Source organism: Sinocyclocheilus grahami, unplaced genomic scaffold, assembly GCF_001515645.1.
Source record: "Sinocyclocheilus grahami isolate Dianchi unplaced genomic scaffold, SAMN03320097.WGS_v1.1 scaffold891.1, whole genome shotgun sequence".
Lineage (NCBI taxonomy): Eukaryota > Metazoa > Chordata > Actinopteri > Cypriniformes > Cyprinidae > Sinocyclocheilus > Sinocyclocheilus grahami.
Genome location: NW_015506070.1, coordinates 388,796 through 401,972, shown reverse-complemented (window position 1 = coordinate 401,972; position 13,177 = coordinate 388,796). Strand labels below are relative to the sequence as shown.

The 13,177-nt window shown below is 33.7% G+C and overlaps 1 protein-coding gene across 4 annotated transcripts in view; it reads right to left on the bottom strand.

Moving 5' to 3' along the window:
• Positions 1–13,177, bottom strand: part of LOC107563835 (RNA-binding motif, single-stranded-interacting protein 1) — an 85,496-nt gene that overhangs the window by 44,722 nt on the left and 27,597 nt on the right. For all 4 annotated transcript variants that reach the window (XM_016248802.1, XM_016248803.1, XM_016248804.1 and 1 more), the window contains exon 2: positions 4,931–5,109. In XM_016248802.1, the coding sequence (XP_016104288.1) occupies positions 4,931–5,109 (179 nt within the window). The remainder of the gene's footprint in view (positions 1–4,930; positions 5,110–13,177) is intronic.

Here is a 13,177-nt window from a genome sequence, read left to right as displayed (position 1 = left end):
TTAAATCTGACAATGCATCTGTAATATGGTTTGTTAGAGTTCGGCTAACGCATGTTTCTGTTGATGGATACAAATTCTGGCTTCCCAATAGATTACAACAAGAGCGATGAGAGAAAAAACTATGTGGACAAACCAGTCACTCTTTGTTCAATGCTAGTGCTGTATGTTGGAATAACTGTCATTTATGCCGTCATCACGTGTTGATAGCGCAGGTGAGACCTAAACAGCACATGTTGCTATCTGTTTAAACTAAACTCATTTAAGCCTTGCCAGTTTAAATATTAAAGAGCCAGAAGACGTGAACTTGCGCGCGCAGTGAGAAGATGTGTGTGTGCTCATCCGAAGCGCGTGAACCCGCATCTCAGAACGCGTGCAAATATTACGTTTTCTGTGAAGTATTGTGCTTGAATGGACAAATTCACACAAAAATTATGTCAAAATGCTGTCTTGGTGAGTATCCTAGCAGACATAGTCAGCTGAACGTACAGTATCAGTGCGTTCTCTTAAAGTGACAGCACTTTCTTAATGTTAATCAAACAGCATCAACACTGAAATCTCTCACTGCTCTTGATTGAATAACTTTTGTAACTTTAATAAGGATTCATCTTTAATTTATACAGTCAAATATGCAATGTTATTTTACATTTGATTACTTTATTCAATTTCTGTACCTAAAAACTAATGTTAGACCTACCTAAAAACCTGAAAAGCACATTTTATTTGTATCTTTGCTCTATTTTATTGTTTGTGCTGTTGCTAGTTAGATTAGATTAGTGTTTTTATTTTCTTTATTTTTATTTGACAATATAGTTTGTCCGAACTGTACCAAAACCGTGACTCTAAAACCGTGATACAAACTGAACCGTGAGTAAGTTGAACCGTTGCACCCCTAGTGCACATACACACATAAGGAAAGAGAGCGCGAGTGTCACATACACACACACACACTCATGGTCTCTCCGTACAACACTCAAACAGTAGCAAAGTTTGTTTTTTGTTTTTTAAATGCGTGATTTTGAACAGACGTAAACAATGGCAGGAGGCTTAAAAGTATAGACGTGATACCAGCTAAATTTAATTATTGTACTAAATCGCAGAAAAGTACAGTACATATTTTAGACTGGTATTCCTCACTCTGCATGCATTAGGACTTGCGTTTACTGACCTAATAAACTCTTTTGGAGTCAAGCATCATATAATAATTGCTGTTAATATTGTTCATCGTCTGTTTTATTACGTCTTATATTGATTTTTCCGTTCTGCTGGTTCGTCTGGTCAGAGGAGAACTGGCCCCCCGACTGAGCCTGGTTTCTCCCAAGGTTTTTTCTCCATTCTGTCACCGATGGAGTTTTGGTTCCTTGCCGCTGTCGCCTCTGGCTTGCTTAGTTGGGGACACTTCATTTCCAGCGTTATCGTTGACATGATTGCAAAGATATTATTTAAACTGAGCTGGATGTTGACATCACTGAATTCAATGATGAACTGTCTTTAACTGAAAAATTTGTGTTTACTAAATTTGTCATTTTTCATTATTGACACTATTTTCCTAATTAATGCTGTTCAGTTGCTTTGTCACAATCTGTATTGTTAAAAGCGCTATATAAATAAAGGTGACTTGACTTGACTTGACTCTGTGAAGTAATGTGAGGGAGGAAACTAGTTGACGTTAGCTAGTTAATTAGCCATGTTATCTGCCTCGGTAGCAAGCCAAATAGTATTTATTTCAACACTGAAACAAATGGTGGGTGGGTCTCTGTCTTGATCGGTGGTGAAAGAGGGAGAAATGAAGATGACACAGATATATAGTTTATGTTCGACCTGGAAGTATTTATTTAGCGATTGGCGCTAAAACGTCATCTGTACGGAACATCGTTTTGTACGGAACATGGTTAGTCTACGTTATCTGAAAAATTCCCATACGACAGACTTCGTCTTTTTCGACGGGGGAAAAAGTTCCAGGGATTCCTCTCCTTCGGCCATCCTACACACAGGTGGCTCTGACCGCTCGCACCGACCGGAGGGGGAGGGGTAGTGTGACTTGCTACGCTCTTCGCTGCACACACCTGAGGGAGTCCTGCACTTTCCGTCTTTGACGACACGTAAAAAAACTGAGCATACCGCAGGAACGGTATAACGGGAAAATTTTGTGGTTTTGAAACCGTGACTTAACCGCGGTATACCTTGAAACCGGTTATCGTCCCATGCCTAAATGGCACATATTGAAATTCTATAAATAAACACATTTATAAATGGAAATAAATTGAAATTACAACATCGAAAATAAATAGTTTTAGATGCTACAAGTGAATTAATGCATTCCAACGTTAGTATGAAAAAAATCAATTCAATATTATTTTTATATTTGCTAAAGATTAAATGTACCTTTAAATTATTAATGTAACTAAGTTTTTTAATTAAACTGTATTTTTAAAGATTTGCTTTAAGTGAGCATCAGATGATGGCTATAGTAATCTAAATATAAAAGTGGGAGAAATTAGCATGCACGATTAAATATTGGGCAATATATGTAAAATATAGACTGATAACGATGTATTTTAAAAACAATCTTTCATGTTAAATGATAACCAATAACCCATTATCTGATGGCCTATAATAAATTAATGTCCCTTATTGAAATTCTATTAATAAATACATTTATAAATGTAAATACATTAAAAATAAAAACATTGAAAATGAATTGTTTAGATGCTACAAGTGAATTTATGGTTGAATATAATTTTTTACATTTGCTAAAGATTACATTTAAAAGCTTAATTGAATTATTATTGTAACTACATTTTAATATTAAACTATTTTTACTTTAAGAGAGCATTAGAAAGTAATCTAAATATAAAAGTAGGAGAAATTAACATGCACAATTAAATATTGGGCAATATATGTAATATATATATATATATATTTTTTTTTTTCAAAAACATTGAAAATGAATTGTTTAGATGCTACAAGTGAATTTATGGTTGAATATAATTTTTTACATTTGCTAAAGATTACATTTAAAAGCTTAATTGAATTATTATTGTAACTACATTTTAATATTAAACTATTTTTACTTTAAGAGAGCATTAGAAAGTAAGCTAAATATAAAAGTAGGAGAAATTAACATGCACAATTAAATATTGGGCAATATATGTAATATATATATATATATATTTATTTTTTTCTTCATATTAACTGATAACCAATATCTTTTGGATATATCATGCATCCTGAGAAAATACACAGTTTCAAAAGTAGATATAAGATTTTATACATATTAACATGAGACTAGTGCGAGTTAATCAATGAAAATGTGTAGTTTTATCCAATCTTGTAATTTTAACATCAAAAGCACATAGCTATTGCCGGGCACTTTAATGCAAGACAGTGCAAACTTGAAGAATTACACCAATAATTGATAGAACATCAACCTAGAAAACTGTCTAACTTCATAAAGATAATTTACAAGTTTACAGCTCCAATAATAAACAGGTTGTCACTGAATAATTCACTACTGCTTTTAAAGTTGGATATACTTGGATACAACTGCCTGATTGCTTGTATTGTTGCAAAATGTAAACAATAATATACAGTGCATTATAAGATTTTATAAACATTAATACAACAACAAACAAAGACAAGCTTCCAGATTTCTGCTTTTACAATGGAAGTGTTGCTCCATAGACTTATATTGTCTATACTGTCTTCACTGTAACCACAAATTTTGCCTTAAAAAAAAATTATCTGCGATAATCACATCATACTACAGATGCATGAACTTGCATTGAGTGAGAAACAGTCCTCAGATCTCAAGCATCTGATCGATAGACTGACCTCAGAGCCGTTCAACCACATGTTGAAGCATTCATCAAGCAATAACTGCACATTGTTTCAAAAAGAACTGAGAATCGACTACAACTATGACCCTGTAAGCAACGATTGGATTGTTGATCCAACGGCCACAGTAATCGATTTCCATTTCGAGGAGCCGCCGTCTCGCAGTGACACTGGGCTTAATGAGACACATCCAGACAAACCGGGGCACTGGAGGCCACACTCTTCATTAACACCTCTCAAAGCTGGGTTTCTTAAAGGGATAGTTCACCAAAAATGAAAAAGTACTCACCCTCAGGTCACCCAAGATGAAGATGAGTTTGTTTCTTCATCAGAACAGATTTGGAGAAATGTATCACTATATCACTTGCTCGCCAATGGATCCTCTGCAGTGAATGGGTGCCGTCAGAATGAGAGTCCAAACAGCTGATAAAAACATCACAATAATCTACAAGTAATTCACAAAATTCCATAAGTGAAAAGCTGCATGTTTGTAAGACTCACTTCACTTCAAACCATTTCTTATGGCTAAAATACGAGTCCATAATGCATAATATTGTTTTCTCCAGTGAAAAAGTCATCTCTTCTGAATCAGGAGAGAAATATACACAGATCAAGCAGCGTTTACAAGCCAGAATGGTTCAAAACAAATATGTAGGTGGATTTTGATGTGAGAGGATAACAGGAGATGGACTTTTTCACTGGATTAACCAATATTATGGATTATGGAGTCTTTTAGCCAGAAGCAATGGTTTAAAGTTAAATGGATTGGTTTCTTACAAACAAAAAGCTTTTGGCTTCTCAAGATGTTAATTAATGGTCTGGTTTTATCAGCTCTTTGGACTCTCATTCTGATGGCACCCATTCACTGCAGAGCATCCATTGGTGAGCAAGTGAAGCAATGCTACATTTCTCCAAATCTGATGAAGAAACAAACTCATCTACATCTTGAATTGCCTGAGGGTGAGAACATTTTCAGCAAATTTTTATTTTTGGGTGAACTGTTCCTTTAATTTATTTATATATTTCGGTACTCTTAAGCGAGGCCTTCTGACAGTATTCAATCTTAATATTTGGCCAATATTAAGGAGGTACTCACGGCTGGCAGAGCTTGACCAGGTCATGGTCGGTGGTGGTTGGTGGTAAACCACGGATGTAGAGGTTCGTTTTACTGAGCTGCTCCCAGCCGGCTGTGCTGCTGCTGCTGCTGTGATTGGTGCTGCTGTTGGTTCCAGGACTGGGCGGAGCCATCGGGTAGGAGGTGGGGCCAACAGGAGGCTGGAGGGAAGGACACAAAACAAACTGCGGTCAGAGTGGAACAAGGTCAAAGCAAACAGGGAAGCAAAAAGTAAACATTGGTAAAAGAAGCCATAAGTAAGTATACTGGACAGAAAAAAACAGACTACTAATCCAGAAAGCAGATGCCTCTTCACCAGTAACAGTGGCATGTTTGACCAAGATCCATCATGAGCAATTTTACATCAGAGTATATTAAATATATAAATTACAATATATGTATTTTGCTCAAAATTAAATGGAAATACATGCCTCAATTTATTAAACATTTCCTTACATTTTAAACAGATCGCAATATAGCCTAAATCACAATGTACAGTATATGCTTTGCTTGAAATTCAATGAAAAACATGCCTCATTTTAATAAATATTTTCTCAAATATTATGAAAATCCAATGCAAAATAACAAAATATGTAAAACAGCTGAAATGCATAACAATTGAAATGCATGCAAAATACATGTTGAAAATATGCCTAATTTTAATAAACATTTCCCAAACTTTTGCAGAAAATCAAATCCAAAATAAAATGTATAAAACAGTTGAAATATGTATGTAAAAATACTTCATCATAGGGCTGCACAATTAATCAAATTTCTAATCGTGATTACAATTATGGATGCCACAATTAATCGTTTAAAGTCCACTTATGTTATTCTGCGTGCTTAAGATGTGTTTTTTTCTTTCTACAGGTTATTGTAAGAGTTTTTTCATTGTTTTAATTTTAGTTTTAATATAACATTATAATACCATGCATATTTTTAATTTTTTTATTATTTAAAGAAGAAACCAAACCAATGTATATATGACATTTGAGGCTTAGTACTATAGAAAAGCAATAAAAGTTTTTCAGTTAGTGTTAAAAATAATCGTAATTAATAATCGCAATTACAATTTTAAGGGAGTAATCAACAGTTATGATTTTTGTCATAATCGTGCAGCCCTACTTCATCAGTAATTTTACATCACAATGAATTAAAGATATATAATCACAATATATGTTTGCTTAAAATGTAATTAAAAATATGCCTCATTTTAATAAACAGTTTCCTACATTTTGAACAGAATCAAACGCAAAACAATGAAATGTGTAAAATAGCTAAAATGTGTAATTATTTGATGTTAAAATACTTAGTCATTTTAAATTACAGTAAATTAAATGCATATAATCACAGTGTGTTTTGCTTGAAATTCTATTAAACAAACTTTTTTTACAAAACATTAATCACAATAAATGTGTTTTGACTTAAATTCAAATGACAAATGTGCTTCAATCTAACTAACATTTCCCAAATTATGAACAGATCACAATATAAATCACAACATACATGTTTTTCTTAAAAATCAGTTTTAAAAATATCTCCCCAAATTTTGCAGAAAATCAAACACAAAATGTATAAAACAGCTTAAATGTGTTTAAAATACTTTCTCAGGAAATACTTCTTAATTTGAATAAACAATTTCAAAAAAACAGACTACTAATCCAGAAAGCAGATGCCTCTTCACCAGTAACAGTGGCATGTTTGACCAAGATCCATCATGAGCAATTTTACATCAGAGTATATTAAATATATAAATTACAATATATGTATTTTGCTCAAAATTAAATGGAAATACATGCCTCAATTTATTAAACATTTCCTTACATTTTAAACAGATCGCAATATAGCCTAAATCACAATGTACAGTATATGCTTTGCTTGAAATTCAATGAAAAACATGCCTCATTTTAATAAATATTTTCTCAAATATTATGAAAATCCAATGCAAAATAACAAAATATGTAAAACAGCTGAAATGCATAACAATTGAAATGCATGCAAAATACATGTTGAAAATATGCCTAATTTTAATAAACATTTCCCAAACTTTTGCAGAAAATCAAATCCAAAATAAAATGTATAAAACAGTTGAAATATGTATGTAAAAATACTTCATCATAGGGCTGCACAATTAATCAAATTTCTAATCGTGATTACAATTATGGATGCCACAATTAATCGTTTAAAGTCCACTTATGTTATTCTGCGTGCTTAAGATGTGTTTTTTTCTTTCTACAGGTTATCGTAAGAGTTTTTTCATTGTTTTAATTTTAGTTTTAATATAACATTATAATACCATGCATATTTTTAATTTTTTTATTATTTAAAGAAGAAACCAAACCAATGTATATATGACATTTGAGGCTTAGTACTATAGAAAAGCAATAAAAGTTTTTCAGTTAGTGTTAAAAATAATCGTAATTAATAATCGCAATTACAATTTTAAGGGAGTAATCAACAGTTATGATTTTTGTCATAATCGTGCAGCCCTACTTCATCAGTAATTTTACATCACAATGAATTAAAGATATATAATCACAATATATGTTTGCTTAAAATGTAATTAAAAATATGCCTCATTTTAATAAACAGTTTCCTACATTTTGAACAGAATCAAACGCAAAACAATGAAATGTGTAAAATAGCTAAAATGTGTAATTATTTGATGTTAAAATACTTAGTCATTTTAAATTACAGTAAATTAAATGCATATAATCACAGTGTGTTTTGCTTGAAATTCTATTAAACAAACTTTTTTTTTTTGTTTAAAAAACATTAATCACAATAAATGTGTTTTGACTTAAATTCAAATGACAAATGTGCTTCAATCTAACTAACATTTCCCAAATTATGAACAGATCACAATATAAATCACAACATACATGTTTTTCTTAAAAATCAGTTTTAAAAATATCTCCCCAAATTTTGCAGAAAATCAAACACAAAATGTATAAAACAGCTTAAATGTGTTTAAAATACTTTCTCAGGAAATACTTCTTAATTTGAATAAACAATTTCCTACATTTTGAACAGAATCAAATACAAAATGTGTAAAATAGCTCAAATGTGTTTTAGTCATCATTACTGAAAACCACACATGATTCCCAAAACATCATTGCACACCCATGAGCCCAGCTGCATAACAAGAGACACATTTACATTTGTTAGTGAACCGCTGAGACTCTGGCGACACACTTTGTGAAACTGGGATTGTCCCAGGTAAACCGGGACGTCTGGTCACCCTATTATGCGATGAGATTATGAGTTATCAGATGAACAAGAGTGCCAAACCTTCTTCTTAAACCGTTTCTGCACATTTTAATGCAAATGTTAGCAGTCTAGGCCAATTAACAACCCTAACAAAGAGCAACTCCAAATCTAATCAGCAAGAACAAACACCTAACATCAGCTTTATCTGAGGACTTATGCAGAAAATAGAATAATGTGAGCAAAACAGGAAAGCAGAGTGGTAACTTTGGCAAGGGAAGATATCTTATGCACACATTTTGTAAAGATTGCAAAACATGTCAAATATAAAATATGTCTGTTCTGACCCACCAACAGAGTACGTTTCGTTTTGCATATGCTTTTCAATAACCATAATCATTAATAATTAATTTTATGAATAACACCATTTGGGTTTCAGTTTTTGGCCAAATAAAAATGGCAATTTTGCCTCTGGTAAAAAAATTATTTCAATGCATCATTACAAATAAGTGTTGCTTTTACAAATTCTACAACCCTTCAAAAATCTGCAAAAACAAACACCATGCATAAGTTTCATCTGAGAACTTATACAGAAAACAGAAGATCAGAAGCATTTTTAGGCCCCTCACAGCTGGATTTGAAACAATTCTTGATACATTTCAAATTTTCAGCAACAGTGCATGCATGCATACAAATCTTTGGCAAGTTAATGTACGATCTTTCCCTCCACCCCTATAGTGTAGAGGATCTGTTTCCTGAACCTCCTCAGCTCTGATGCTACACTGCTCGTGTTTGTCAGTGCGAGGATGAGTATCTGGCAGCGCTGTGATCCATATCTGCAGTGCAGTCTCTTCTTCTTCAGAAAGCAGTTGTCAGCATAAAGTGGGTCCACAGGGGCCGGAAGCTCTGACCTAGGAGCACGGCTGATGGAGAGGACGCTTCGGGAATCTAAAGGAAGTGAATGCGGCACGGGAGGCCGAGGGGTGAGCGCTGAACATTTCTATGTGCTGAACCCTTTTGTTAAAGCTTTGTTCTTAAGACGAGCTTGATATGCCATCTGTCTAGGGACTGCAGGTGAAAAATAGCCTTCTGGCTAATTCTGGCATATTGACAGAAATGTTTATTAATATGCATTGTCCCTGTAATAAATAAATAAATAAATGCAACAGACCTCAATGCAGGTGAATCCTGCTTGTTTTATAGAATTGAACATAGGTAGATCTGCAACAATTTCAAGAAGATCAATCATCATACATATGGTAAAAACTCATTCTAATTTGCACGCACAAAGAGCCTATCTGCATTTTATGTCATTTTGGGATGGGTTGAATTTTGCGAAACGCTACACCGTTTGAACTAGAGACTTACAATTTCAGAAAGAAGTCTCATTTCTCACGGGAAACAAATATGCCTCAAGGACTCTTGTGATATGAAATCAAAATATTCCCAGTATTTCACATTAGAGGTAAAACCTTTAAAAATGATTTTCTCTTCTTTACACATCATTGTTGGATTTATCTTTTATGCACATTTTAAACGGACTTGTTGAGAAAAATATACTCCTTTTATTTGACATGATATTCCAATGCTGTGAATATCACATTTTCACTTGTCCCACGAACATGTCGCCTTTCCATCCACAAGAACCAAACTGCAACTCTATGAGGAACTGATAATAATAACCATTTCCTGAAGGGACGACCACCAGAAAAAGCCTAAAATCATCCACTTGAGTCTTTCTCAATCAGAAGTTTTAATAAAACTGATGCAATACCGAAAGATTATTTTTGATGAAAGTGATGTAATACAGCACGGCTGCTGTGAATGTACAACTCTAATGATTCAAAATAAAGTCTACAAAAGTCTATAAGTACTATAATCAAGTTGCAAAAGACAAGCTTGATATAGTGAAAAAAGTATTACCTTTGGAAACAGCTTGCAAAATTTGAAAAGATTTGTTGATATTTCACAGATCTAGAAATTAAAACCTGAGACCATCAATGCAACTGTAATATTAAATGTTATTTTAAGAAAATTCCTTGAGTGATTTTTTTCACTGAAATCTTCGATTTCACCAAAAGCCATATAGTTTTGCATTTGCATTTTTTTGGTTCTCACGGACGCAATAAAGATATTTTTGAATCGATTTGTTGAGATTTCATGGATCTAGAAATTAAAACCAAAGACTGTCAATGCAACTCTATAGACTGTAACATTAAAGCTTTAAGAAAACAAATTTAAGTGAGTGATACTCCAATTAGAGTCTTTTATTTTACCACAGTCTAAAAAAGAACACAAACAGGATGCCATATACTTTTGCGTTTGCATTTGCATTGTTTGGTTCTCATGGATGCAATAATGATATTTTTAGTCATAATAGTGGTGAAAGTGTTGTGGTTGTCATGAATGTTTTTAAACATGCAAAGTCCATCAAGTCTCTGAGCGAAAGGGAAGTAAAACAAAACCCTACTGTACAAAATACTCAAAAATTAAACACTGATAAACTGTTGCACATACTGAAAAAAAAACATTAAGTAGATTTACTTAATATTTATTTTGCAAGTTTTTGCGCACATACATTTTAAGTCAAATTTAAGTATTGAATTAGGTCAAATCTACTTAACTAAGTTAAGTAAAATTAGCAAAGGAAATAAGTAAATTTCACAAGGCCAGTTAGAGTTTGATGAGTAATTTCTACTTAATTATTTTGTTAAATATTAAATGCTCAAGTACATTTTCCTCAGTTACAGTTTATAAAATTTATTCAAACAATGTAGTAAATCTATTAAAGCATGTGGTTCACTTCCAAACATGTAAGTAAGCAAGTAGACAGCTTGTTATCCTTTGAAGATAATATGTCCACTCAATATAATTATTACCCAAATGAACACAAAGACCTCAATACTTGGTACACCGTACACAATGACGGTTACAATCAGTGGACAGTCTTTGAGTATAAATGGGTCATTCTGAGTAGAAAATTAACTCCAGATATCACAAAACAGTAAGTTACTAAACCTAACGACAAAATCAACCATAAAACAGTGTAAATACAACTTGAAAACAGTGAAAATGTTAACCTTTTTAATTATTCATGCCCCAGTGCATGATGGGAAAAAACGGGATCATAACTTTGATACTTACTTAAAGAATCCTTCTAAACATAGCAAACAATTCCAAGTAAAATATGCGTATAATTTCAAACTTTAATTTCTACAAGCTTAAATTGAGTAGTAATATTGAATTCACTTTATTTTTTTAATTGTTGCCTGAACTAAATTATTGAATGTAGAAATTACATTTGTTTTTATGTAGTATTTACTTCACCACAAAATGATTTTTATCAGTGCAGTGAGAACGGGAACTTTGGACTGATTTCTCACAGATATTTATTTTTGGTCATAATAGAAGGGGAAAGTGTTGTGGTTTATCACACATGTTTCACACACATGCAATATCCAGCATTTGCTCTTAGCAAAAAGGAAGGAATATGAACTAAAACAAAAGTCAACACAAAATATATAAGCCCTATCAGGTATGAAAGCGTCCGATTAATCATTGTACAGTGAGAACTGAAACTTTGGATTGATTTCTTTTTTGGTCATAGTAGTAGTAAAAAAAAAAAAAAACAAAGAGTTGTGGTGTATCATGCATGTTTTGTACACATGCAAAATTTCTCAGAGCAAAAGAGAAGGAATATGAACCAACTAGTGGTTTATCACACATGTTTCACACACATGCAATATCCAGCATTTGCTCTTAGCAAAAAGGAAGGAATATGAACTAAAACAAAAGTCAACACAAAATATATAAGCCCTATCAGGTATGAAAGCGTCCGATTAATCATTGTACAGTGAGAACTGAAACTTTGGATTGATTTCTTTTTTGGTCATAGTAGTAGTAAAAAAAAAAAAAAACAAAGAGTTGTGGTGTATCATGCATGTTTTGTACACATGCAAAATTTCTCAGAGCAAAAGAGAAGGAATATGAACCAACTAAAAAAAAAGTCAACAAAATATTCAAGCTCTGTCAGGTATGAAAGAGTCTGATAAATTTTACAATGGCTATTTTGGATGGATTTCTCAAATGGAAACACCCAAGCTCTACTGCTACAAACATCAAGTAAATGTCACGCCGATCCATACCAAACTTTTGTCTAATCAGAACAGCTTAAAGGTCCCCTGAAGTGACTTGAAACACGCAGCATTATTCTATGTGGTGACGTAATTTCAACTGAAACAGGAAGAGAGGGCAGGACATATCGAGCAGCCCCGCCCCCTTTTTAAAATAGCCAATAGAGTTTTGTTTCTATCTTCTCGGGCCAGAGCCGTAAAGCCGCATTTGACAGCCACAGTCTAATAAATTACCCCTTAGATTCAATTTGAAACTCGTAAAACAAAATAGTGGTCATAATCATTCTGAGGCTGTGTAGTTGTAAAAGTTATTAAAGGGGTCATATGATGCGATTTCAATTCTTCCTTTTTCTTTGGAGTGTTACAAGCTCTTGGTGCATAAAGAAGATCTGTAAAGTTGCAAAGACTAAAGTCTCAAATCCAAAGAGATATTCTTTATAAAAGTTAAGAGTCAGCCACGCCTACCTAAAACGGCTCGTTCTAACACGCCCCCACATGTCTACGTCACTATGTGGGAAGATTTCCATAACGCCGCCCAAATGCGCATGCAAAGAAAGAAGGTGTAACTTTTATTCTCGCTGTAGCATTGTTGTTGCCGCCGCCATGTCGTGAAGGCACTGTGTGTTTCGTTGTGAAAGCGAAACTACTTTGTTTGGCCTTCCAAAAGAGGACGATATCCGCTTCCTCATGCCTGGAGCTGATCCGTGCTGGTTGCTGAGGAAATACAACAACTTTGCGCTGTCGATCGCCGGATCGGCTTTCACCGTGGACGAAGCGGAGTCCAGCCCGGGGTCGTCATATGTGGTTGCCGCAAGCCTCCTTCGTCGAATCCGCCATTCCTCACTCTAGCCGCCCGCCGCCGCTCACTCTAGGCCACCGTGTGTGACGC